The 24435-nt window shown below is 44.4% G+C and overlaps 1 protein-coding gene across 16 annotated transcripts in view; it reads left to right on the top strand.

Annotated features, from left to right (window-relative positions):
• The window catches only part of Plagl1 (PLAG1 like zinc finger 1), a 40525-nt gene extending 17526 nt beyond the window's left edge, over nucleotides 1-22999 (top strand). For 4 of the 16 annotated variants that reach the window (XM_029482238.2, XM_021175211.3, XM_029482240.2 and 1 more), the window contains 4 exons: nucleotides 4353-4384; nucleotides 8484-8569; nucleotides 16609-16921; nucleotides 18900-22999. In XM_029482238.2, the coding sequence (XP_029338098.1) occupies nucleotides 16770-16921; nucleotides 18900-20817 (2070 nt within the window). In that variant the 5' untranslated portion in view covers nucleotides 4353-4384; nucleotides 8484-8569; nucleotides 16609-16769 and the 3' untranslated portion in view covers nucleotides 20818-22999. Of the gene's footprint in view, nucleotides 1-4157; nucleotides 4259-4352; nucleotides 4385-4794; nucleotides 6033-8483; nucleotides 8570-16608; nucleotides 16922-18899 lie in introns of those variants that run through there. The other 12 variants (XM_085842643.1, XM_029482237.2, XM_085842644.1 and 9 more) reach the window with 9 other exon arrangements.
• Nucleotides 23000-24435: the final 1436 nt, after the last annotated feature.

The following is a 24435-nucleotide window of genomic DNA, read 5'->3' on the forward strand; positions in this document are numbered from 1 at the left end:
TCTGTTTATTGACAGCTGAAAGGGAGTGCATGGGGTGGAATGGACCTTCTTGTGAAAACCAGGCACAGGAAAAATTAGACCTCAATTTAACACAGAGGAATTTGGAAATTCACCCCAAAGGAGCCGGGAATTTCTCATGCTTACATTAGAATGACTCAAGTTTGGGGCTAGTGTGTAATGAACAATGGGGGTTTTGTCCCAAGTATGCTATAAGTAGGAATATGGTATGCATAATGAATGACGGTAAGTAGCCGGCCATTCAACATGCCCTTCTCTTTTTAAAACCCAGACAGAAAGACAAATGTGAACCATGATATAATCAGGTGATCCCTTCCTTTCTTCCCTTCAAGAAGAGGCATTAACGGCATGGCTGGCTCCTCCAAAGTTTGTTTTTCATTTGTTTGTTTCAAAACATCTTTGAACTTGAGATCTAAGTTCATGGCGGGGACCCATTCCGTCTTGTGATTATTGCAGGGATACAATGATTACACATCATGGAGTTTTTTTTCCTAGTCCCAGAACTGCTGAGAATGTCCGCAGAGTGCGTCGGAAACAAATGCGACAGACAGTGGACGGAGATAGCTCCTGGAGTAACAATAGTTTGTAAATCTTAAAATTAACTACCTTCCTTTTCAGAACATGGTAAAATAGGAGCTCTGGTTTATCGCAAGGAAATACCCCACCCTTTCTTAGCTCTCTTCCCTCACTGGCCTGATGCTGGATTTCCCAGAAAGAATTTATGGCTCCTTCCTTTGGCCCCAGCCCTTTGTGCATACCTCAACCATAGCACTTAACACATCCCCCAGAGCTTTTTGCTTAGGTGTATTCTTTTAGCTAGAGGTAAAGCAGCTGTGCCCTATTCATTTTTATATCTTCAAGCCCAGCAAAGTTCTTGGCTCAGTAAATGTGGCTGGATGAATGGGGATAGCTAGCTCGCTGTGCATCCCGTGAATGTAACTACTTAACCAGGCTTCCACTGCAAATACTACGTTTTAGGAAAACCTGATTGGTCTATTGAACCTGATCAATGCTGTTGCTGTTGCTTTATGGAGTATTATCAAACACTTTTTTTTTTTGCCTTCATAAGTTTGTGAGCCTCCATCAGCCCCTCTGAGGAGGCATTTAAAAGCATAGCGCAATGTCCCTTTTGGGGACAGCCTCTGATTTCATTCTTTTCTAAAAGATTCTTAGTGAGTGCCATGTGTAGATATTTTCCCTAAGAAGATGAACATGCTTTTAATTAAGAGTTCTGTAGACTTACCCTTGAACTTATCACTTGAGACAGATAAAGCTGCAGTTGAGATAATTTAATTCTATGATATGCTGATAATACAGAATAAAAGCTCCCCTCCTCCTCCTCCTCTCACTGGCATTGCTGCCTACCCACCCCCAAGTGGAAAATGAGGAAGAGTCTTATCCTGTGCAGCCACCTTGATTTCATAGGACCCTAAACCACACCCAATTACTGAATTATTCTCACATCAACTCTCTGCCAAGGGGCTTGCCCTCTAACTAGGTAGATCATTGTCGCCATTTCATAGCCCAGGAAGCCTGGGAGGAGGGGGGTTAGGCAGAATGCAGGAGGCATGAGATCTGATCCCATAACTGTTCTTCAGTGTGCTGCTTATTGCCTCTCTAAACCTGAGAACACTTCAGGACTGACCCCTGGCTGGGATGTGACAGGTTGACATGTGACAGAGACATTCCTGAGCTCATGTGTTCCTTACCTACCCACACATAGCATTTCAGTTCCCCAGCGGTGCCTCTTCTGGCTTTTTAATTACATATCCCTCTAAGGTTGCTGTCACTCCTGATGTGACCTCTGTCTTCAATGTCATCTGGATATCTTCTGTCCTCTGCACAGTAAACATGCCTTCACTAAGCTGTCAGTCGCCTACCCACTCAGCTCTCCCTGGTCAGTCTTGCGTCTGTCCTTGTTTTTCTGAGTTGAAGCCCACACTAAAGCCATCCACCTCTTACACAGAAGAAGGAGTTGTCATAACATGCACTGTGTTCTTTGAGTGGCCTGGTGACACGTGTAAGACCAATTTTTTCCAAGCCTGTTTGTAATTGGTTTCAGTCACTAAATATGATACTGCATTAAAAACACTATCTAAAGAATATCATTAAAATTACTTTCTGGGCTCCAAATGCAGACACCATTGCATACGCCAGCAAGATTTTGCTGAAAGGACCCTAATATAGCTGTCTCTTGTGAGGCTATGCCAGTGCCTGGCAAACACAGAAGTGGATGCTCACAGTCAGCTATTGGATGGAACACAGGGCCCCCAATGGAGGAGCTAGAGAAAGTAGCCAAGGAGCTAAAGGGGTCTGCAACCCTATAGGTGGAACAACAATATGAACTAACCAGTACCCCCAGAGCTCGTGTCTCTAGCTGCATATGTAGCAGAAGGTGGCCTAGTCGGCCATCACTGGGAAGAGAGGCTCCTTGGTCTTGCAAACTTTATATGCCCCAGTACAGGGGAACACCAGGGCCAAGAAGTAGGAGTGGGTAGGTAGGAGAGCAGGGGAGGGGAAGGGTATGGGGGGACTTTTGGGATAGCATTTGAAATGTAAATGAAGAAAATACCTAATAAAAAATCAGAAAAAAATTACTTGCTGGGATTGGTAAGATGTACTCAGCAGTAATGAATGTTTACTGTTCAACCCCGAGGATCAGGGCTCAGTTCCCAGCACCCATATGGCAGCTTCCAATGACCAGTACATCTGACGCTGTCTTCTAACCTCTGTGGGTACTAGGCTCACATATGGTGCATTTATATACATTTCAGGCAAACCTTCATATACATTGTAAATAAATAAATCTTTAAGACTATTTCCCTTCTCCATTATTGGTTAAAGCAAAAGGGAGGGCAGTTGGATATCCTTGGAGAAGAATATTGAAAATTATTAAAATTAGCCAATGTAGCTCTTTTCCCTACCAGTATTTAAAACAATACTGGAAATGATGGGTGTTTGCACCATAACAAACGTACTATATTGAGAGAATAACGTAATTGGCCCATTATGTAGCACTTACCAAGGTAAAATTCTCTCCTTTTGTCTCAGGAGCAGGAATTAAAAGTGATTCATGAAGCACACACACAATCACCGTGTAAATTGGAGCCACATTAAGATCCCTGCCATTTTCTGCTGTTTTCTTTAAATGCTTCTCATTTGGCCCGTCTATTCAGTTCCCAGTGTGCGGGAGAGCTCCTGGCTGTGATTCAGGGAAGATTAGAAACTCTGTCGATGGTGTTACAGAGGAGCTGCAGGAAGGCTCCATTAGGTTTTCCATGGGCAGTTTTTCGTTGGTGGAGGTGGCAATCCCCCTTCCCCTCACTGGGAATTACTGTTTACCTGTTGTAATGTATAGCAGTGATGAATCCAAGGGAGTAGTCAGTGCCTGCTGTGTGTGGTCTCTTTCTGTAACACAAGCCTGAACACACTGCTTTCCAGATTAAGAACCAACCTTCAGTGGTTCTGATTAGACAGGTCTCTTGGTTGCAATTGACAGAAACTAACGAGACTATTGAGGAATTCCAAACAGGCCGGCGACAGGGATGGATGCCTTAGCATGTTAGAAAAAGTGACGCTGATGGTGCCATTGTGATTTAGAAGGAAGGGGAGCTAGGCTAAGAACACAGAGACCAGTGTGAACCTCAGGCACCAGCATATGGCAATGGCCCTTTCACAGTCCTAACGCCTGGCTTCTAGTTCGCCAGGCTGGTTGATGTTTCAAGGAAGCCATGGGAAAGTTCTTTCTGGACCAAAATAGTGGCCTGGTCCTTTCTTTAGCATTTACCCCATTGTTTTCCCCCCAAGGTTTTCTGTACCACAGATGGGAAGGTAGGTAGGTGGCTACACACCAGGATTGTCTTAGCCAGCTCTGCTCTGTTCTAATGGTCTCAGACGTGCAGCCCCAGATTAAACTGGAATTTGCTTGGAGGATCTGACTGGTCTCAACACAGTATCCCCTTCCCTCAGACCCAGATAGGTCGTCTGTATCCCAAGTACCTATCATTACCGCAGTATCTTTGAATCAACACATCTTGTTCCAAGTTATTTATTTTCTTTGTTGTAGGGATAGAATTACCTCTCTTCCGAAGTACCTCAGGTCTCATCATTTTCATTTTAGGGAAATCAGCTGGCTGCCCCCTGTCCCAGCTTGTTGCCTGGGAGGCTGACCTAGGTTAGGAAACGCGGTTTCCTAGATCTTGGCCTGCAACTGCTCTGGCCTACCTCTTGCCTCTTCTAGGTAGGGTTCCTTTCCCTTTTTGTTTGTTTGGTTTTGGCAATTTAGAACTTAAGATAAGGGCTTAAAATAACCCTGTGTGCCTTTCCCTCCCTAGGTATTTGCATACGAGTCAGAGGAGTCAATCTTGTGAGTATACTCTAACACCAACCCTCTGTCTCTGATCTCCTGCTCTATCTGCTCCAGGGTACTAAACACTGGACAGGCCCAGGTCCAGCACCTCCAGTGCCAAAGCTTCCCTCTCCAAACCCAGGTGGCCTTTGTTGTTTGCTTTTGACAGATTGGTTTCAATCCCAGATGGCCTAGCTAGGGTAGAGAGGCACACTTCTAAGAAGATTTTTGGCTCCTTACCGAGGCTTCACCCATCAATCTGAATCTCCCTGTCCAAGGTCAAAGAGACTGTCACTCCCTGTAGCCACCAAGCTAGAGTACAGTCCCCAGGAAGGCAGCTGAAGGAATGCCCTCTGGATCAGTTTTAGGTGCCTTGCTTACACTGGCAGAGTATTTCCTTGAACCTAGAGATTTTCATTGCACCTGAAAGGTGAGGAACTGACCCTCTGCCCTCCATATATATCACAGTATGACTTGAGGCTTTGTAGCTGTCTGGGCTGAGCTCGCAGGGCTGGAAGTGGGGACTGGAGACCTAGTGGAGGTTGGCTTCCCTCCCTCAAAGGGGTGCTCCCATACAGCTGCCTGGTCAGGGAATCCTAGCCCAGCCCTTCTAGGCAGGGCCCCCTTGCTGCACTGACAGGCTGCCTTTTCCTTTCTAAACTGGGTTTGGGGTAACATAGAGTAGGAGGAAAGAGGGTTTTTTGTTGTTGTTTTTTAAATCCTCCTATCTGTCCTTCCTTCTGGAGTTAACTCCAAGTCCTGCCGAATTTCTCTGGTGGGTTTAAATGTTAACAAAGAGACTTTAAGTCTTGTCTGCCTTCAGCTGGAAGAAAATATGAAAGATTAGAAACCTTCCACCTGTTACCCACCATGCTGATTTAGAGCCATAAGAAAGGCACTCGAACAATAAATAGGCAACCGTTAAAAAAAGAAAACAGATTTGAGAGACAGACACCGCTTGATCTATGCAGCCTGATCGGGTGGGGAAAGAAAAACAAAAACAAATCTAAAGTCAGGACAGAATTCCTGACTCTGTAGAGGCCAGGAGGTTAGAGCATAAGGACTTCCACTTCCTGTCAGACCACACACCCCGGATTCACACCCAGTTGAGCTGCTTGCTAGTTGCCAGGCAAGTTAGCCTACGTACAAGTCTCCATTTGTCAATAAGTAAGGGAACAGGAACACGGGGCCACTCCTGTGATTGCCCAGGGTGCTAAGGACTTAACATTGCCATGGTCTGGTGAGCATCCAAGAGTTGGTGGTTGTGACTATCCAGTGGTGTTACAGCGCTGGACAGAACCCACCAGGAGGGTCAGGGGAAGCCTCTGCTTTAGAAGATGGCGGAGCCAGGAGGGGGAACAGCAGGAAGGAAGGAGTTTTTATTCAGGATTTTAAGAAAGTTCAGGGTTGAAGGTTTGGGAGGCATGTGAACGTAGGAACTCTTTGAAACCTTAAGTTTCATGAATGGGGGATGTAAAGATGATCGGAAATAAGAGTGCAGAGGCCAGAGATGAGGCCCCCCAATCTACTAAAATTTCATGTGACCCTTGGTCAGCCTGCCTCTTTTTAAAATAACATCCTTTGGAAGAGAATATTGTCTCTCCTAGGTTTCCTTGAAGATAGACTCTCATGGTTTATGATCCATCTCTGTGAGAAGACTTTGTCTGTAAGTTTTCAAATCAGTGGGCCCCGTTTCATATGAGGTCATGGTTTTCAAAAAATAAAAACCTGCCTGAGAGACTTTCCTAAGCAAACTCCACACATCTTTAAGCAAGAGGAATCTTGCTAAAACTTAGAACAGTTTACGGCGACATCTGGTACTGTCTAATTCATTCCCATGCAGATTTTTAGACTACAGGTTTCAAGCATTTGCTTAGATCAGACCAGGAATATCTCAAAGTGGGCAAGCCGAAATGGAAGAAACCTCTTGATTTACCTTGAGTTTCTGTGAATGTTCACTTCAGACAGCAAGCAAACCCAGTTCATTAACTGAGCAGCAGGCACACTGGAAACTGGAAACACACTTACTTCACAGGCAGACAGACATCCTAGAAATCATACATGCTAGGTTGATAAAGCTTCCATTTGTGTTGTCCATGAGTGGCATTAAAAATTCATTTAAACTAATTAATGTGATTCTATTTACCACATGCCAAACTCCCTTCTTAGAAAAAAATGTGATTTTTCTTGCTCTTCTGGAACTCCGAGACACCGCTTTGGCATAGCTTAATTTCACAGGGTCATTTTCATCTCCTGCTGCTGCTGCTCTTGCTTGTTGTTGTTGTTGTTGTTGCCGTCGTTGTCGTCCTTCTCCTTCTCCTTGTCAGTTGACATTTTGAAAACCGATCTTTCTCTGCTTTTGAAATCTAAGGCCTGAAAAGCAGTCTGCAAGTAGCATCCTGTCAAAGGGAGAGGGATGTTCTTTCTTTTTCCTGTTGGTCTCATCGCTGCTATATCACACTGTTGCGTGAAGCATGGGACTGTCCCCCGAGGGGGGCCCTGTCTGGCCTGCTCTAGGTGCCCCCACTGACCTCCTCGCCCCAGCACTGTTGAAACTTGTGTATGTGAGGCTGGGTGGGCAGGTGGGAAAGGCTGACTAGCTTGACTCCTCCCTGCTAGGCAGCCCTCTTTCAGGACCCTTCACACTGTGCACCACAAGAGTAAGCTCTTGTGTGTCCGCTGCTGCCAGGCATTGTTGAAGGAGGAAAAGACTGGCTTTCTCTTTGGGATGATTTGAATATTTTGACAATGGAGCCAAGCTACTCTACTGCCTGGCTTGCGAACCTCATGTTCCCTAAGCCCCTTCCTGGGCAGCAGAAGTGAGCCCCCTCCTCTCTGAATCCACAAATTGGTATTGTCTACTGGGGAGTTGGGCAGACTCAATGAGGAGTCATTCAGACTAATTTTATTCTTTCACTTTCACATGTTTTAAATCTCTTGAAAAAAATAAGAGTTAACCCAGGCTTCTGGGGACCACCCAATTAAATGATCATAGTTGATGTAGAGCATCTTGAAATGAGATGAACCCGTGCACACGGTCTGTTTACACATGCAGAACGAGGACCAGACAGAAAACAAACAGGTTCAGACAAGTACATGGTCACCTCCAGTTTTTTTCTGGACTGTATTTAATTGTTTTGTTTGTTTGTTTGTTTAAACTTGTCTAAAGAAAGCTGCATTTAAAAGGATGTTTATATACTAAACAAACGGACACAGCCTTTTTGATCAGATTAAGTGAACAGGTGGTCCTGTGACTAAACCATTAGATGAGATAGAACTGGCTCTCAAAATCAGTTGTCTTCATAATGGTTAAGAAAACCCTGAGGCATCCTCTCTACCTGCAAGAAAATCAGTTTGGCAGAATAGTGTTGAGTTGGAAGAGGCCAAGTGGTCAGATGCATTGATGAACAGGGATAGTGTAGGTTTCTATGTGTCAGCGTTCAGCGGTCCATGGTTGGTATGAAATCCAGGCACTTGAACACTAGGGGAAAACATTTTTACACGCTCCCATCACGTTGTTTCAGTCTGTGCTGATTTGTGAAGTGGCCTTGGAATCTGCTATTAAAAAAACCAAACCAAACCAAAAAACAAACAAACAAAAACCCTTTCCTGCTAATTCTAATGCGTAGTCATTTTAGTACCCACTTATCTGCATATTCAATTTAGAGATGTCTGCCTTTTCTGCACTGCAAATTTGCTAAATCTATATGCTTGTACAAAACTGTGGAATGCATGTCACCCAGTTGCTGCTTTCTTTCCATTCATAATTTTGTTTCAAGTGCTGTTACTGCCTAGATTTGCATACCTGCTTTATGGCATTTTAATATTGTTGTTTTAAAAGAAACACCATTTCCTCCGAGTGCTGTTTTGAATATCTTGTGTAAGCAATTTCATTTTTTTTCCCCACTGTCAGAAAGCTAAGGGAAGCTTCAGAGTTCTAATCCAGTTGCATGTAGGACAAAGGATATTCTTTAAATAAAGACCATCTATTGAGGTGCAGTAGGGAACCTCTTTTATACCACACCTGGGCGGAGAGGGGGCATGTGCTCATGAAAGAAGGTCTGGGAGGTAGAATCATGGGAGAATATTCTAGCTTCATTCTCTGACGATGTCCAAGGTCTCTTCTCACAGGTTTGAGTCTTCAGACCTCTACAGAACTCCATCATATCTGCCTCACAGCTGGCTTTCCTGCTCACGTAGAAGGTACGGAAGTTTAAGAATTATTCTTATCTGTACATGCTTCATAAGACGTGCTTGGGCCAGGTGTGGTGGTGCACATGTATTTAATCCCAGCCCTTGGCAGGCAGAGAGCAATTGGAATCCATGAGTACAAAGCCCATGGAGTACCAAGCCAGTCAGGGATACACAGCCTCAAAAAACAAAGTTGCTTGGAAGCACATGGCAAACTCAGGAATGCAGGGATGTGATGGAGGTCCAAGGTACTTCAAGAAAGTTCATACCAAGAGGGTCAGCCATTATCTGTCAAGAATGAACAAAGGCCCGGAGAACTTGTGATTCGTTTGAGGAGGCTAGAGAAGAGGAATCTTTGACTTGTGTCTTCTGTTTAGAGTACATGTGACTTCAGAGGACAGATAACAGGGAGATCTGGAATGTGTCTGCCTAGCATTCAGGCAAGAGCCCACAGGCTAAAGAAAGAAAAGGGCTTAGGAGACACCTGTCTTAAGGGGGTCAAAGGGGACAGGCCCAGACAGGATGGGCACCAACCAGGGGAAGGGCAGAGAGGCTTGGAGGAGGCTATAGGTTCCCTGGAAGGGGCCTCAGTGGGAAGTTGGGTTATTGTAAGCTGGCTGCCTGCCCTGTAGGAGGCTCCTAGCTCAGAAGGGCAGATGGGGCCCCACTGTGTTGGGGGAGGGACCACACATGTGGATTGCCAGGACGGCTACTTAGAGAGTTCACATTCCTCTCCCATTGAACAGTGCTGTGCGTATGATTGTAATGGTCTGTTACACAAACAAAGGACCTAAAGCTATGAATGGTGGATGGGGTGGGGAGATTTAAGGCAGAGAGAGAGAGAGAGAGAGAGAGAGAGAGAGAGAGAGAGAGAGAGAGAGAGAGAGAGAGAGAGAGAGCTGCCTAGTTAGTGTTTCTTTCCTTTTAAACGTTCTCCCTCATTCCCTTATATTCCTCCCCTCGTGTGGAAGCTTAGAAATGTCCCCTTCTTTCTTTACATAATAGTTAAAAAAAGACAAGCAGAAACCCAATAACATGTTTATTGGCATTAAAAAACAAAAACAACAAACGAATCAGCCAAGAACTGTAAAGGTGCGATGATGAAATACTATTGCATTTCACATTCATTTTTCTACACGAACAGTTTGCTATGCAGATACAGAAAGTTCACTTTTTCAAATCACAGAGTCTAGGTTCTGGATAGCCAACCATTGATTGAGCTTAAAAAAAATAAGCACACAGGTTGTCATTTTTTAAGTGCCTGTCAAATGTGTGCCTGTGGTGATTTTAGTCCTGGACTCACTGTGGAAAGAGTCGCTGGGAGCTTCCGCTCCTTTCAGACAGTCCCTGTAGGAGGGGGCGATGACCGATGGCCTCTCTGTTAGGCAGTCTGCTGCTGTCAGGCCCTGACCTCCAAAGACCACTTACTGCTCCCTGAGTCTGGTCTCATATGCCTGAAGGGCCTCCAGTTTAGTCTGCACCTTCTCTCTCTCTCCCCTCATTCTCTCACTTCATGCCTCCAGACAGGCTAAAACCTGGGTTCCATGTCACCATTCTCTGTCCCTCTCTGCTGACAGCACATAGCCCCTGCCTTTTGTCTACCTTGTGTATAAAAGGTCTACTCAGAAGCTAGCAGAACTCAGGCTGTATATATTCTCAGCATCAAAAATTAGACCCTCAGATCATCCAGGCCATCTGACAGACGTGTAGGTGTCCACATTCTTGGCCCTTTCCTGTTTATCTTGTGAAATCACTGTGTGAGGCTGCCCAACCCACCCAAGCCTTGAGAATCCCCTCTGGACAGTATAGATTATAAGTCTTTTCCTGCAAGTCTTACCTCATAGATCTAGCTTCCTCTCCTCATTGTAACCCAGATGGTTTTTGTTTTTCTCAGTATTAACCTGTACCCCCTCACTTCCTAGAAAGGACCCAGGCTTTCTTTTCTGTCCCCGAAGGATGGTTTTATTGGGACAAAAGGACATGCTGCTAATTAGAGTTCTGGTTGACCATGCCCTATTCTGAGAATCGCAAGGGAAGAGATCGCCTATCAGCTATAGAATGGTGGCCCTACAGAGGTCTAAAGGCCAGCCAGCAGGGATTTACAGGGAGGGTGGAGTGGGGGATATGTTCTCATCTGTCACAAAGGAGCAGTCTCCACCCCTGACTTTGACGTTAGAATATGTGCTCCTAATTGCAAAGGCTTTTGTCTGGCTTGTCAGGCTGCCTCTCCGCCACTCATCTCACACAGGGCTACCCAGTGTCCACCAAGAAATAGTCATCTTAAAACAAAGATGAACCATCCCAGCTTCTGAGCCAATCTGGGACTCAACATTTGGAGTTTCTGGGTGGGCCTATCCATTGGGCTCCCCTTGAGATGACAGTTGTCCTTTTCTTCCACATGTGATGGATGCTGAGTGGCAGAACAAGGGTCTGCAAAGATAACTAGCCTTTCATGGGTTCTCTTCTCCCATCTCCCTCTCATCCCTCAGAAGCCTGTGAGACTGTCAGAATGGAGTCACTCCAGACCCTTCTTTCCCCTACCCCCCCCCCAAGTCCACTCTGTGGGAGAAGGGGGTTGGTGATGGTGTTGGGAGAGGGAGTACAAACCTGTGACAGAGGACACTTGTGTGACTTGTGTGGTGATAGGCCCTACACTCTGCCCCCTGACACCCCCCACCCTACCCCAGCTGTGCCTGCACGGCTCCTTCCTCTGTGGCACTTTGAGGTTCCTATACTTCCCATTCCAGCTGAGGTGGTTTTGCCAGCCTTCTCCAGCTATTGTTCCCTCTTCCTCCTTTCTCCCTTCCTGGGTATAAACTCCATGATTAGTGGGTTGATGGTATCTTCAGCCCGCTAGATAAAAACTTTTATTAGTTTGTAAAGGCAGCATATAAAGTAGTCATTGTGACATTTTTATGTGTACTTTTGTTCTTACTAGTTAGTGCGTCTTCCTCCCCTCTCCCCCCTCCCTTCTCCTTCCTCCTGCCCCCCACCCCACGCATCCGGCAGCCCCTCCTGAATCTCCTGCCATGCAATTCCATTATATTCTCTTCTTTCTGCCCACCCCCATCTCCTGTTTTCTTCTCATGCTCTGCTTTCTGGTTTCTTAACCTGTGTGCACATAACACCCAGGTACACATTTGTACAAATTCAAATCCAGGATTAGCACAAGATTGTTAAACAAACCTTAACAAAGAAAAATCCCTTCTGTAAAAAGTTTATACTTTGCCAGTGGATGGGACAACCAAAGATGGTCATTTTTAAGCCGTTTGGGTCTCCTTTATACTTCCACTGTTCACAAATTACTTAGATGCATTTTAATAAGTTTTTGTAAAATGAGACTTAATTCTCATTTGCTGATTTTTCTTACTATAGCCTAATCCTGTAATGTCAGGGCTGGGGAATTTATGGGAAGAGACTTCTGTCTTTGGAGCTCTGGGAGCTTCATGCTCCCACAGGCCTGCTTCCTTCTCTACAGCCCTAAATAGATAGCTAAGGGGAAGGCGTAGACTGGCTTCTGCCTGCCTCAAAGAAAACAAACTTGTGTGGACCCCAGGGCTGGTGAACTTCATCAGTTTACCCCAGGGAAGAGAAACATTGATGAGTTAGTGTGCTCATGTGATGAGCTTTGTGACAGAATCCCAGACCACCCAAGGAGAGTTGAGATGTGTCCCATCTCTTCCATAGTGAGGCAGAGGACACCAGCAACTTAGTACTTCTGTCTCCTTGGTGTCCCGAGCCCCATTAAAAAAAGGAATCTGAGACCTGAACCAGAAAGATTAACTCCTGTTCTTTGCAGGGGTTTTCTCTGGACCCTTTCCTTACTAACACCATGTGCTCTTTGCACTGGCCCAGGTACTAATCTAAGTAGCCTGCTCGCCCAGTGTTATTGGAGCCAATTCTCTTTTTAGAGGCAGAGCTGAAACCTAACTGGTCTATATATTTCTGGCCCTACCCATCACTCTCTCTTAGACCTTTACAGTGACTAGTGGTTCATAAAAACTAAAAGCAAAAGAAAACCAACTGGAAGCCTTGTTGTTTAGGGAGGGGACATCAACATGGGCCTCACTGTCCAGTAACACATTTGGACCCTTGTGGATTTGTCCTTAGTAGAGTTTCAAGAGTAGGCAGAGTAACTTTCGTGAAGTCTGTCCCCATCTTGAGTTGATCATAGTCACCGTGTTTGTGAACTGAAAACAGTTGTTCCTTTGAAAATGTATAGGTCTGCTCTGCACTTGGGGTCCTGAAGCTTGGTTCAGTCAGCTCTGTTAATCCCTGCATTTTAACCTTGAATATTAGATTGAAAAGCTTCCCTTTGGCTTTCGTAGTATGGGCTCCCTTTCTAAGAGAGTAAGAGCTCTAGTCACTGGCTTAACAATTAATGACAGTTGAAAAGAGTCCACAGGCAGCAAACCTGATTATTCAGCTGGCTGTGGGGAGACTGTCCCAGGGGTGGTAGTGGAGCTGTTCCCACCAATGCATGTGAATTTAAGTGAAAGATTTCCAGACAGATGTAGGTGGGGAGTGTCTGCCAACCCACTGAGTAAACCCCACAGTGTGAGAGAGGTCTTTATGACTCCATCTGGGGGAGAGAAGGAAACAGGAGTTTGCAGGGCACACAGGGATTGTCCACATTCCAGGACTGGAAACACATTTGCTACAAGAGAATGTCACACATTAAGGAAATAACCCAGTGGACTGATCTTTGGCCTTGACTGCCTTTGGGTGGCCATGGGAGAGAGGTCTGAAGACATGGCAGAGTGACAGGCCTTGTAGAGCCAACTTAGGAGTTCATCGCAGGCAAGTGTCTTCTAAGTGATGTGTCAGCTCAAATGTCAGGGGATTTTAGCACTAACATCTTAGTAGTAAGTGTTATATACTTAACAGAAGACTTAAATAGGCTTACAAATGAACCCTTACAACTGGTGAGCAGACTGACTTCTGGGACAGGACCTATTAAATTATCACCTGTACACACACGAGATCAATTTGTATAGATTGTTTGCTGCTTAAATTGTCCAAGAAACATTGTCATAGGACCGTCCATTTCCATCTGATGAAGCATAGGCAAATGATATGTAGCACACGGATTAGGAGATAGTTCACTGTAAGCATTTTAGTGGGATGACAGCTCCCAGAAGGGGTTCTCTCTTGTTTCTTACCTCGGGGATGCCCTTTAAACTCTTTTTGAATTTAGAACCCCTTAAAAATGTGAGAGAGAAATCGTGGCTCAGAACCTTTTACACTCTAAGCCTTAGCATAGTAGGGCTCAAAAGCAACCCTACCCCCACCCCCAAAGAACCAAGCAACTTAGAATATCCATCTTGGAAGACCAAAATGGAAATCCCATTTCCTCACTTGTGGGCCTCACTTTGTGTTCCTGGGGACAATGGAAACAGGAGGCAGAAGTCCTGGTTTATTTTGAGAATGCTGTAAAACAGTTGTTCCCCATTAGATGATTGTGTTTTGTAGCACTGGGGAAGTCCTGGGTCTACATCTGTGCTCTGACCTCTTGCTTTACAGTTGCATACCTCTACCCCCCAGGGAGTACAGTCTTCCTGGCTGTTACCCTGTGTGTGTAATATATATATATGTTTCTTATTCTAGTCTGATCTCCTCTCATCCCTAAAATAATCACCATGAGCAGAATAAAGCAGATGGCTCAAGGTCTTTGGTAGATCTCTATCACTCACTCAGTATTTTTAGAATGGGGGGGGCACTGAAAATGAAATCCTGAGACTTTGGGGGGGGTGGGGAGGAAGGCTTACTCTCTTTCCAGGGCAACAGGTGTTGAAATAGTAGTACTATGTGTGTGTGTGAGATTCTAATGCAATTTGTATGTCCAGAGACAGGACAGATTGACTCTCTTCAGGACCATTGTCCTTTGACTCTGTTGTAATTGTTGATGGTTTTCTAGATAGTAGACAGTCTATTTTAAGCACATCAAACTTTAATGGGGGAATAGAATTAGCAGTATACAGCTAGTATGAATTAGGTAAGGGTTGGTTGAGAGGTAGCATATATATTTACATGACTAGCCTTTTCTTAGTGGACGTTTTGATTATGTCAGGAAAACAGTGCTAATTTGGGTATTCTAAGTTCCCATGTGTATGCAAGGATGTTGAGTAGAATATCAATACTAGAAACTGAGAATCGCTAAAAGATTACCCAAAGAGATTAAGAATGTTCCCATTGGTATGGTTTATTAGCTCCATGTTTGAGGGTGAGTCTTGCCTTTTGTGTTACGCTGGGTATATTTAACACAACACAGAGAAAGCAATGACAAAGTTCTCGGAAAGGCTGCTCTTGAAGGACATAAGCTAAGTATAAGGCATTTGAGAGACTTTGTTTTGTGTGGAGCTTTTTCTGTCTAGGGAATTTGAAGTTGGAGAAAATCTGCCTCAGGCTTGAGTGAATCCTAGCCTCCTTTGTCTCTGATTGCACTCAGTCCTCCTGGAAGGCCCAGGGGAAATGGTGGGGATGAAGTCACAAGTGTTGGATATTTGCAATCAAGGGAAGAAGTGACAAGAGAATGGGGATGACAAGCTGTAGTGTCAAGGGACAGCTGTAAGAATGGATAAAATACTGTTTTTCTGTCTTATCCATGGTGTATTGATAAGCAGTGACTCAGTCAAGGGTTGCATCTGCAGAGAAATGACAATTGTTCTTTTTGTCGCTTCTTATCTTCTTTCTGCACGTCTCTGGTCCATGCTGGCTCCTTCTACTTTGAGTTATTGGAGGCATATACAGAGGTAGACAGCATGTCACTGCTCAGTCATGTACATAGCTCAATATCTAGGAACCATTAGCTATACCGTGGTACTTGGCCTTTATTCCATAAATACTATATATTTTGTGATTTTCTTCCTTCAGATTATAATCACAAATGGGAAGATTATGTTATTGTTGTTTCAGTTGATTGTTCCCCACAGCCCATTCATGTATATTATGTGATTATATAAACCAAGATGCTGGGATTTGCGGTAGAACTGGAATATGAACTGGGGAACCTTGCTCCCCTCCCCCTGTGCTAATAAAACAGCTGAACAAAAGCCTTGTGTTTCAGCAGAACACCTGAGGTTTAGTCAGTAACACAGTCACATGCAAGGAAAACCTAGCCTTTCCCTCCTCTCTTGACAGGGAATCTAAGAGTCTACCTCTGTCACCCCTACAGTAGCTACTAGCTGCCTGTGGCTGCTGAAGTCTGGCTTAAGATAATTGTGGCTTCCCAGCAGGATACTTGTAGTGTGTGTGTGTGTGTTGGGGGGAGGGCAATTGATCATATCACATCTCCACTGTAGAAAGTTCTGTGGGCATACTGTTCATCTCCTAAAGCAAGACTTGCAGAGAATTAATTTCCTTAGATAAAAATTGCAAACAGTCTATGTATCTGAATTGACCAATCAGTGATGGGATTACAGAATTCTCCCTACTGGCTAATTTAGCTATGAGGCAGAATGGAGAGTTTTGTACTTTATAGATTTATAGGTGCACAACATCAATGCAACTAGACTCCATTTCCTCATATTCTGTTTGTATTGGGCCTCATGCATAGTGATCTTACAAACAAATTCACTGAGATGTATCCAAATGAAGTCTTTCCATCCTCGGAGAGTTTAAACAGGTGTTGGAAACAACCTCTCTTATGCTCACAGTGTATGAAGAGCAAAAGCTCATGGTTTGAATAAGGGGTGGTCATTGTGAACCAATAACGCACTACAACACAAAGAGGGAGGCTTGTGTCCCTCCCCTCCCCCACACCTCTCGAGTCAACTGAGTCTCACACTGATCTGAAAACTATAAAGTTGATGATTTTGAGACTATGGAGGTAGCAGTTCTTGTTAGGAGAGTGTTTCATGAGCCACCGGAGCACAGAGGCTCCAGAGGGGTGGGAAGCAAGAAAGGGAGGATGGGTTGCCAGGCCCATCTGAACCTCTTAAAAGAACATACTGATTGCAGGCTTGAATACGGTGGTGCTGATGCTGGTGCTGATGGGGGGATACAGGTTTCCAATAGCTGATGTGAGAAATCTGTTCCTCTTCTCTCTGCAGACACCCAGCTACTGTGCTGTGGATCTCTCCCGGCTGCTAGGCTGTAGTGCTGCTTTTCTGGAGTCAGGCTGTAGTGACTCCCCACCTTCTTTCTGTCTGGGCTTAAATGGCACAGCAGTTCCTCAGCACATCTGAAGAAGAAAGTGTGAGAACCAAAGGCAATGGCTCCATTCCGCTGTCAAAAATGTGGCAAGTCCTTCGTCACCCTGGAGAAGTTCACCATTCACAATTATTCCCACTCCAGGGAGCGCCCATTCAAGTGCTCGAAGGCTGAGTGTGGCAAAGCCTTCGTCTCCAAGTATAAGCTGATGAGGTGAGAGGCTTTAGAAGGGGGTGCACTTTTACTTGGGCCTTTAAGTGTCTCTTCAGGCCTTCAGGGCTCTCGCTGAAGGGGAAAAGAAGGCAGTGTGTGGGTGCATTTAGCCTTTTAGGAACTCTTTAAAGCCCTATCTTCAGTGATGACTGGAGTGTCCGGTATGCCATTGATGACCGTGGCACCTGGAATTCACTTGTGTATTTAGACTTTGTGTATGTACATTTCTTAGACTTTCAGAGAATCCACAATCTACCAAAGCAGTGATTTTTCACATGAATCCTTTAAAAGAGAGTTGGTATATAATATGAATTATTTCTCTAGTGTTATGTACTCACTACTACTAGGGAAGTGGTACCCAAGACGTACATTCTGTCCACAATGGATTTTGGTAATACCACAGCCTTGACAAACCACACAATCAGACTATAGCCTGACTGATAGTGAATGCTGTCTGTGTACTTCTCTTGGTATTGCTTGTGTCTAATAGCCACAAAATGATCCCACAAGCTTCAACTTGCTGACAACTCACATTCAAATGCATAAGTGGGAGAATTAGCAACCCAACTTCCAGTCTGAGTGGTAGAAGCCCTACATTATCATTCCATCTTGGGGTACTTCAGAGGAAAGTACTTAAAAGAGATAAAAGGAAAATATAAATTATGCTCCTGACCTTAAGAACAACACCATCACTGATAATGTAATATAAGTTGATGTTTAAAATAAGACTGAAAATGCTTCTGTACTTTACATTTCAAATGTCTTCAGTTGTAGGCCCTTTTCTAGTTGTCATAGTAATAGCATCAAGGGCCCAACCACGTTCACTGATTGTGTCAGGGGCTCCCTGGTTAGTATCAGACTCATTTTGTGTACATGAGGGCATCCTGATTTAAACAGAGAGGGTAGCTGTGGCTTCAGTGGGGCCACCTCAGGGTCCTATGGGAGGCCTGGGGAGAAAGCACAGTGGGGCAACAGATTATTGTAGTAAATAGAGTTAGTTAGAAAGACGATGGGAAGTCAAATGAGTGCTTTAAGCGCTGTTGAAGAGGTAGTGGTTGGGGAGAAATGATTTGTTTTATCAAGGTGGAAAGTAGGGCAAAAGCAGGAAGCAGTGGACATTATCCAAGACCCACTGTTCCTGTCCCAGCCCTGCTGTCTTCCCTGGCCAGAGGCCATCCACTTTCAAGAAACTAAGAGGGCAGGCTGCTTGGGTTCATCTTAAAGGTGGTAGGGCAGCATACCATCCAGTGCCCAACCATTGCTACCTAAGTTCCATTTTATAAGCAGAAATTGAAGTGAAATAGGTGCCTTGCTTAACCAGAAAGGGAATGTGGGTACCAGGACATTAAACAACTACTAGGAAGAGACAACCAAGGGCTAGAATAGCTGATTTGACAGAGCAGACTGGACTCTACGGATGTCTTCTTCGGAATGAGCACCCTGAAGCAACTTGATGGGAACTACCTGCTGAATGGATTTAAAATGTACTCCAAAGGGGCTTTGGGTGGCTAACAGAGATGAATATAAAGGCAGGACTGGCTTAAAAACTAAACTAATCTCAATCAGTAGAGAATGCCTAAGAGCTGTGATGGGCGCCAACCTAACAGGCACTGAGAAGCTTTATGCAAATTTGGTCAAATTGGGTAGTTCAGAAACTTCTGGAAAGTATCATCTATCTACTTAACCCCTTTCTGAAAAATATATTTCATAACCATGTTTTTAAAAAGTCTATTGATAACAGGGAAATTCAGTCTTCCTTGTAGGCATAAAGTTGAATCTGCCTTTTAGTAATTCTTAGCTTTTTAAATGGTAAAATGTTGTATCCATAGGGAAAATACAGAAAAAGTAGTTTATAAGTGAAAATGTCACTAAGACCTCGAGAAAGTAACAGGTAGTTACTTGATAGTGTTGCCTCTGTCTTTCCTTCCTTCATAATAGAATTCTCTTGCAAACTGTGCCTCCTCTTTTCTGATTCCAGACACATGGCCACACACTCGCCACAGAAGATTCACCAGTGTACTCACTGTGGGAAGACATTCAACCGGAAGGATCACCTGAAAAATCACCTCCAGACCCACGATCCCAACAAGATCTCCTACGCGTGTGAGGATTGCGGCAAGAAGTACCACACCATGCTGGGCTACAAGAGGCACCTGGCCCTGCACTCGGCGAGCAACGGCGATCTCACCTGTGGGGTGTGCACCCTGGAGCTGGGGAGCACCGAGGTCCTGCTGGACCACCTCAAGTCTCACGCGGAAGAAAAGGCCAACCAGGCACCCAGGGAGAAGAAATACCAGTGCGACCACTGTGATAGATGCTTCTACACCCGGAAAGATGTGCGTCGCCACCTGGTGGTCCACACAGGATGCAAGGACTTCCTGTGTCAGTTCTGTGCCCAGAGATTTGGGCGCAAAGACCACCTCACTCGTCACACCAAGAAGACCCACTCCCAGGAGCTGATGCAAGAGAATATGCAGGCAGGAGATTACCAGAGCAATTTCCAACTCATTGCGCCTTCGACTTCGTTCCAGATAAAGGTTGATCCCATGCCTCCTTTCCAGCTAGGAGCGGTCCCCGAGAACGGGCTTGATGGTGGCTTGCCACCTGAGGTTCATGGTCTAGTGCTTGCTCCTCCAGAAGAAGCTCCCCAGCCCATGCCGCCTTTGGAGCCTTTGGAGCCTTTGGAGCCTTTGGAGCCTTTGGAGCCTTTGGAGCCTTTGGAGCCTATGCAGCCTTTGGAGCCTTTGCAGCCTTTGGAGCCTTTGCAACCTTTGGAGCCTCTGGAGCCTATGCAGCCAATGCTGCCAATGCAGCCAATGCAGCCAATGCAGCCAATGCAGCCAATGCAGCCAATGCTGCCAATGCAGCCAATGCAGCCAATGCAGCCAATGCAGCCAATGCTGCCAATGCCAGAGCCGTCTTTTACTCTGCACCCTGGCGTAGTTCCCACCTCTCCTCCCCCAATTATTCTTCAGGAGCATAAGTATAATCCTGTTCCTACCTCATATGCCCCATTTGTAGGCATGCCCGTCAAAGCAGATGGCAAGGCCTTTTGCAACGTGGGTTTCTTTGAGGAATTTCCTCTGCAAGAGCCTCAGGCACCTCTCAAGTTCAACCCATGTTTTGAGATGCCTATGGAGGGGTTTGGGAAAGTCACCCTGTCCAAAGAGCTGCTGGTAGATGCTGTGAATATAGCCATTCCTGCCTCTCTGGAGATTTCCTCCCTATTGGGGTTTTGGCAGCTCCCCCCTCCTACTCCCCAGAATGGTTTTGTGAATAGCACCATCCCTGTGGGGCCTGGGGAGCCACTGCCCCATAGGATAACCTGTCTGGCGCAGCAGCAGCCACCACCACTACCGCCGCCACCACCGCTGCCACTGCCACAGCCACTGCCAGTGCCGCAGCCACTACCACAGCCACAGATGCAGCCACAGTTTCAGTTGCAGATCCAGCCCCAGATGCAGCCCCAGATGCAGCTACAGCCACTACAGCTGCAGCTACCACAGCTGCTGCCGCAACTGCAGCCTCAGCAGCAGCCTGATCCTGAGCCAGAGCCAGAGCCGGAGCCAGAGCCGGAGCCAGAACCAGAGCCAGAGCCAGAGCCAGAGCCAGAGCCAGAACCAGAGCCAGAGCCAGAGCCAGAGGAAGAACAGGAAGAGGCAGAAGAAGAGGCAGAGGAAGGAGCAGAGGAAGGAGCAGAACCAGAGGCACAGGCAGAAGAAGAGGAAGAGGAAGAGGAAGAGGAAGAGGAAGCGGAAGAGCCACATCCAGAAGAAGCCCAAATAGCAGTGAGTGCTGTGAATCTGGGCCAGCCTCCCCTACCCCCAACTCCCCATATTTTCACAGCTGGCTCCAACACTGCTATCCTGCCCCATTTCCATCACGCATTTAGATAAATTGGTTTTTAAGAGGGTGCTTCTCTTGTGGAAGATATTTTAAACATCAGTTACAGTTTGAAGAGAAGCATTGGAAAACAGGAATGGGGTTTTAGCTTATTTGTCATAAGTAGCTTGAGAAAAAGAATTCTCTAACTGCATGCGTTGTGCCAATATATACCCTTAGTATTCATACTTCCTACCAAATTTAGTGTGTGTGCATTCTGTAATCAAACTGCAAATATTATCATATTATCCTATTATTACCCTTGTATTATTACCCTCATATTATTACCCTCATATTATCCTCATATTATTATCCTCATTATCTTATAATCACGTGATTACGTGATAAGATCCAAAACATGAGCTGCTATTTTGTAAATATCGTGTTGAGTGTAAGCTGTTGTAGTGATGTTAGCTATGTAACTGTGTGTAGCCTAGGAAGGAGATGATGGTAAAGTTTGGAATTCTCCAACTTGGAAGGTGTTTTTAAGAGAAGGGGGTAATCTTTGTATGGCGTTTATAACTAGGCTGTGTGTTTCTTTTCAGGGACTCGTCTATAAGAAATGGACAGTTTAGATACTCTTCTTGTTAGTTCTCTGTAGTTTATTCTTCTTGTTGCTGATTGTGTAGCTTTATAGAGTGTGAAGCTATCGATGTCTCCATTTTTTAAAGTGAATTTAAATGTACTGTTCAATATTTTTCATGTGTTGTTCCAATGTGAGTTACGACTTCATTTATCTTAAAGACAAAACTGGTTGTCAGTCATACCTGACAGAAGAAAGAAATCACTGTGTAACCAAGTCAAGTGGCCAACTAATTGAAAGAAGAATCAATCAAACGTGTTCCGTGGACTGTGATACTCATTATGTTTTTTTAACAGGAATTTAAGAAAATGTACTGGAATTTTAAAAAAGCATAAGTATATTAGATAAGAATTTTCTTTGCCTAGCTTAACCTACTACTTATGCTGCTTAAGTTCTGAAGTATTGTTTGTAATCACCAATAGAAAAGTGTATCGGTAGATGATCAGTTTAAGTCGTTGTTAGTTTGTATCCCGAGAGGATTGTGTTTTGCAGTGTAACCGGACTTGTAATCTCCCTTGATACCTTGTTAATCGATTTTGAAAGTGTAAAACCTAACCTTTGAAGACTCTGTATTTCCTTCTTGAGACTGTATTCCCCAGGATTTATCTCCTATCCTTTGTAGACTCTGTATTTCGTTTTTAAGACCGTCTTTCCCAACATATATCTGCTAACCTTTGATGCCTCTGTATTTCGTTTTTGAGACTGTATTCCCTAGCATATATCTCCTAACCTTTGAAGACACTGCATTTTGTTTTTGAGACGGAATTCAACAGCATATATCTCCTAACCTTTGAGGACTCCATATTTCGTTTTTGAGACTGTATTCCCCAGCATATATCTCTTAACCTTTGATGACTCTGTATTTTGTTTTTGAGACTGTATTCCCCAGCATATATCTCCTAACCTTTGAGGACTCCATATTTTGTTTTTGAGATTGTATTCCCCAGCATATATCTCTTAACCTTTGATGCCTCTGTATTTCGTTTTTGAGACTGTATTCCCCAGCATATATCTCCTAACCTTTGATGACTCCATATTTTGTTTTTGAGACTGTATTCCCCAGCATATATCTCCTAACCTTTGATGACTCCATATTTTGTTTTTGAGACTGTATTCCCCAGCATATATCTCCTAACCTTTGATGACTCCATATTTTGTTTTTGAGACTGTATTCCCCAGCATATATCTCTTGACCTTTGAAGACATTGCATTTTTTGAGACTGTATTCCCCAGCATATATCTCTTGACCTTTGAAGAATCTCCATTTTGTTTTTGAGACTGTATTCCCCAGCATATATCTCCTAACCTTTGACGACTCTGTATTTCATTTTTGAGACTGTATTCCCCAGCATATATCTCCTAACCTTTGATGACTCTGTATTTCTTTTTTGAGACTGTATTTCCCAGCATATATATCCTAACCTTTGAAGACTCCATATTTCGTTTTTGAGACTGTATTCCCCAGAATTTATCTCCTATCCTTTGTAGACTCTGTATTTCGTTTTTGAGACTGTATTCCCCAGAATTTATCTCTTATCCTTTGTAGACTCTGTATTTCGTTTTTGAGACTGTATCCCCTGGCATATATACCTACATATAATAAATGCTAAGCATCTGGCAATCTTTCTGTCTTTTCATTTAGCGACACCAATGACATCAACATGGATTTCACTCCCATTGAGCTAGAAACCCTTCTCAGGTCCCTTACACCCCTCCTGGCCATTTCTTCTTCTAAAAGGACTTTTGGCATCCAAGGGAACTTTACCTCTTTTCAATAAATTATGACTAAAGAAAAATCTATAAACTCAGGTCACATTTTCAGTATCAGTACTTATGATGTCACATGATTTATTTCTGATGTATAGGTCTAGCCACCATATCCTGGACTGTCATGATTCAGTTGCACAATAGTGTTTACAATTGATTTCCCATGCCTCTTAGAAAACTTGTTCCCTATTGGGATTTCTTCAAAAAACTTTATACCCTTTAGATACGACAGGGGTTTTGTTGTTGTTGTTTTGTTTTGGTGTGTGTGTGTGTGTGTGTGTGTGTGTGTGTGTGTATGTGTGTGTTGGCTCTATATGAAACTGTGAGATAACAAACAGGAAGTTCACTTGTATATTGAAAATCTTGTCAACAAGCCCAAAGTGGGGCTGGGGTGAAGCCAGTGACAGTAATGGGGAAACCGTGCACTATGGATCATTTATGAGACCAGGGCCCATAAGCCACAGTTGACCCAGAGTAGACAATGAAGCAGCAAGATAGCCTCACGGGATCAAATTCACTGTTCTGAGATATCTTACTTCCCACAGTCCCCTTCTTCCTCTGGGTGGGAAGGCAGTCTCCCCAAACAATAGTTAACCTCAGCCAAGGTCTGGGTACAGATGCTTCCACAAATACCTTTACATAGGCTACTGCGGTCTGTGGTCCATTGCAAAAAACACTTGACTTTCCTGTATGTGAAACAATGGCATTTGGTTCCCATGGTCTAAATCATTGGCATTTCAGAATGCTGCCCCGGCAGTGGGAGTAGCCTGAGATTCTTCTTGCTGACATGTTGACAGAGAAAGTAGCTTAGTTTTCCTAGTTAAGTCCCCTGATTATGAAAATGCTCTTGAACTAAAAAGTATGAACCAAGTGTAAATGCCTACAAAAGGATGTTTCCTGACCCTTCCGAGTCCAAAAAGAAGGAAGAGTTGACTCAGCACCAAGCACAACTCTGTAAACAGAGCAATGATAAAAACAAGACTAGGGGGCTTCAGATTTGGCTATGATAGACAAATGTGGCACAGAGCTGCTCCACCTGTCTCAAGCAACCATTGGAAAATAGATATTTATATTACAATTCATAACACTAGCAAAACTACAGTTCTGAAGTAGCAACAAAAAATAATTTTATGGTTGGGGGTCACCACAACATGAGGAACTGTATTAATGGGTGGCAGAGTTAGGAAGGTTGAGAACCACTGCCTTAAAGCCATTTTTCACAGCAAGAAAATGTATCTTTAATCTTTTCTCTCCACTCCAAGAAATATAATTTGGGGCTGAA

Source organism: Mus caroli, unplaced genomic scaffold (assembly GCF_978045245.1).
Source record: "Mus caroli unplaced genomic scaffold, Mus_caroli_1 scaffold_9, whole genome shotgun sequence".
In the NCBI taxonomy this organism is placed as follows: Eukaryota; Metazoa; Chordata; class Mammalia; order Rodentia; family Muridae; genus Mus; species Mus caroli.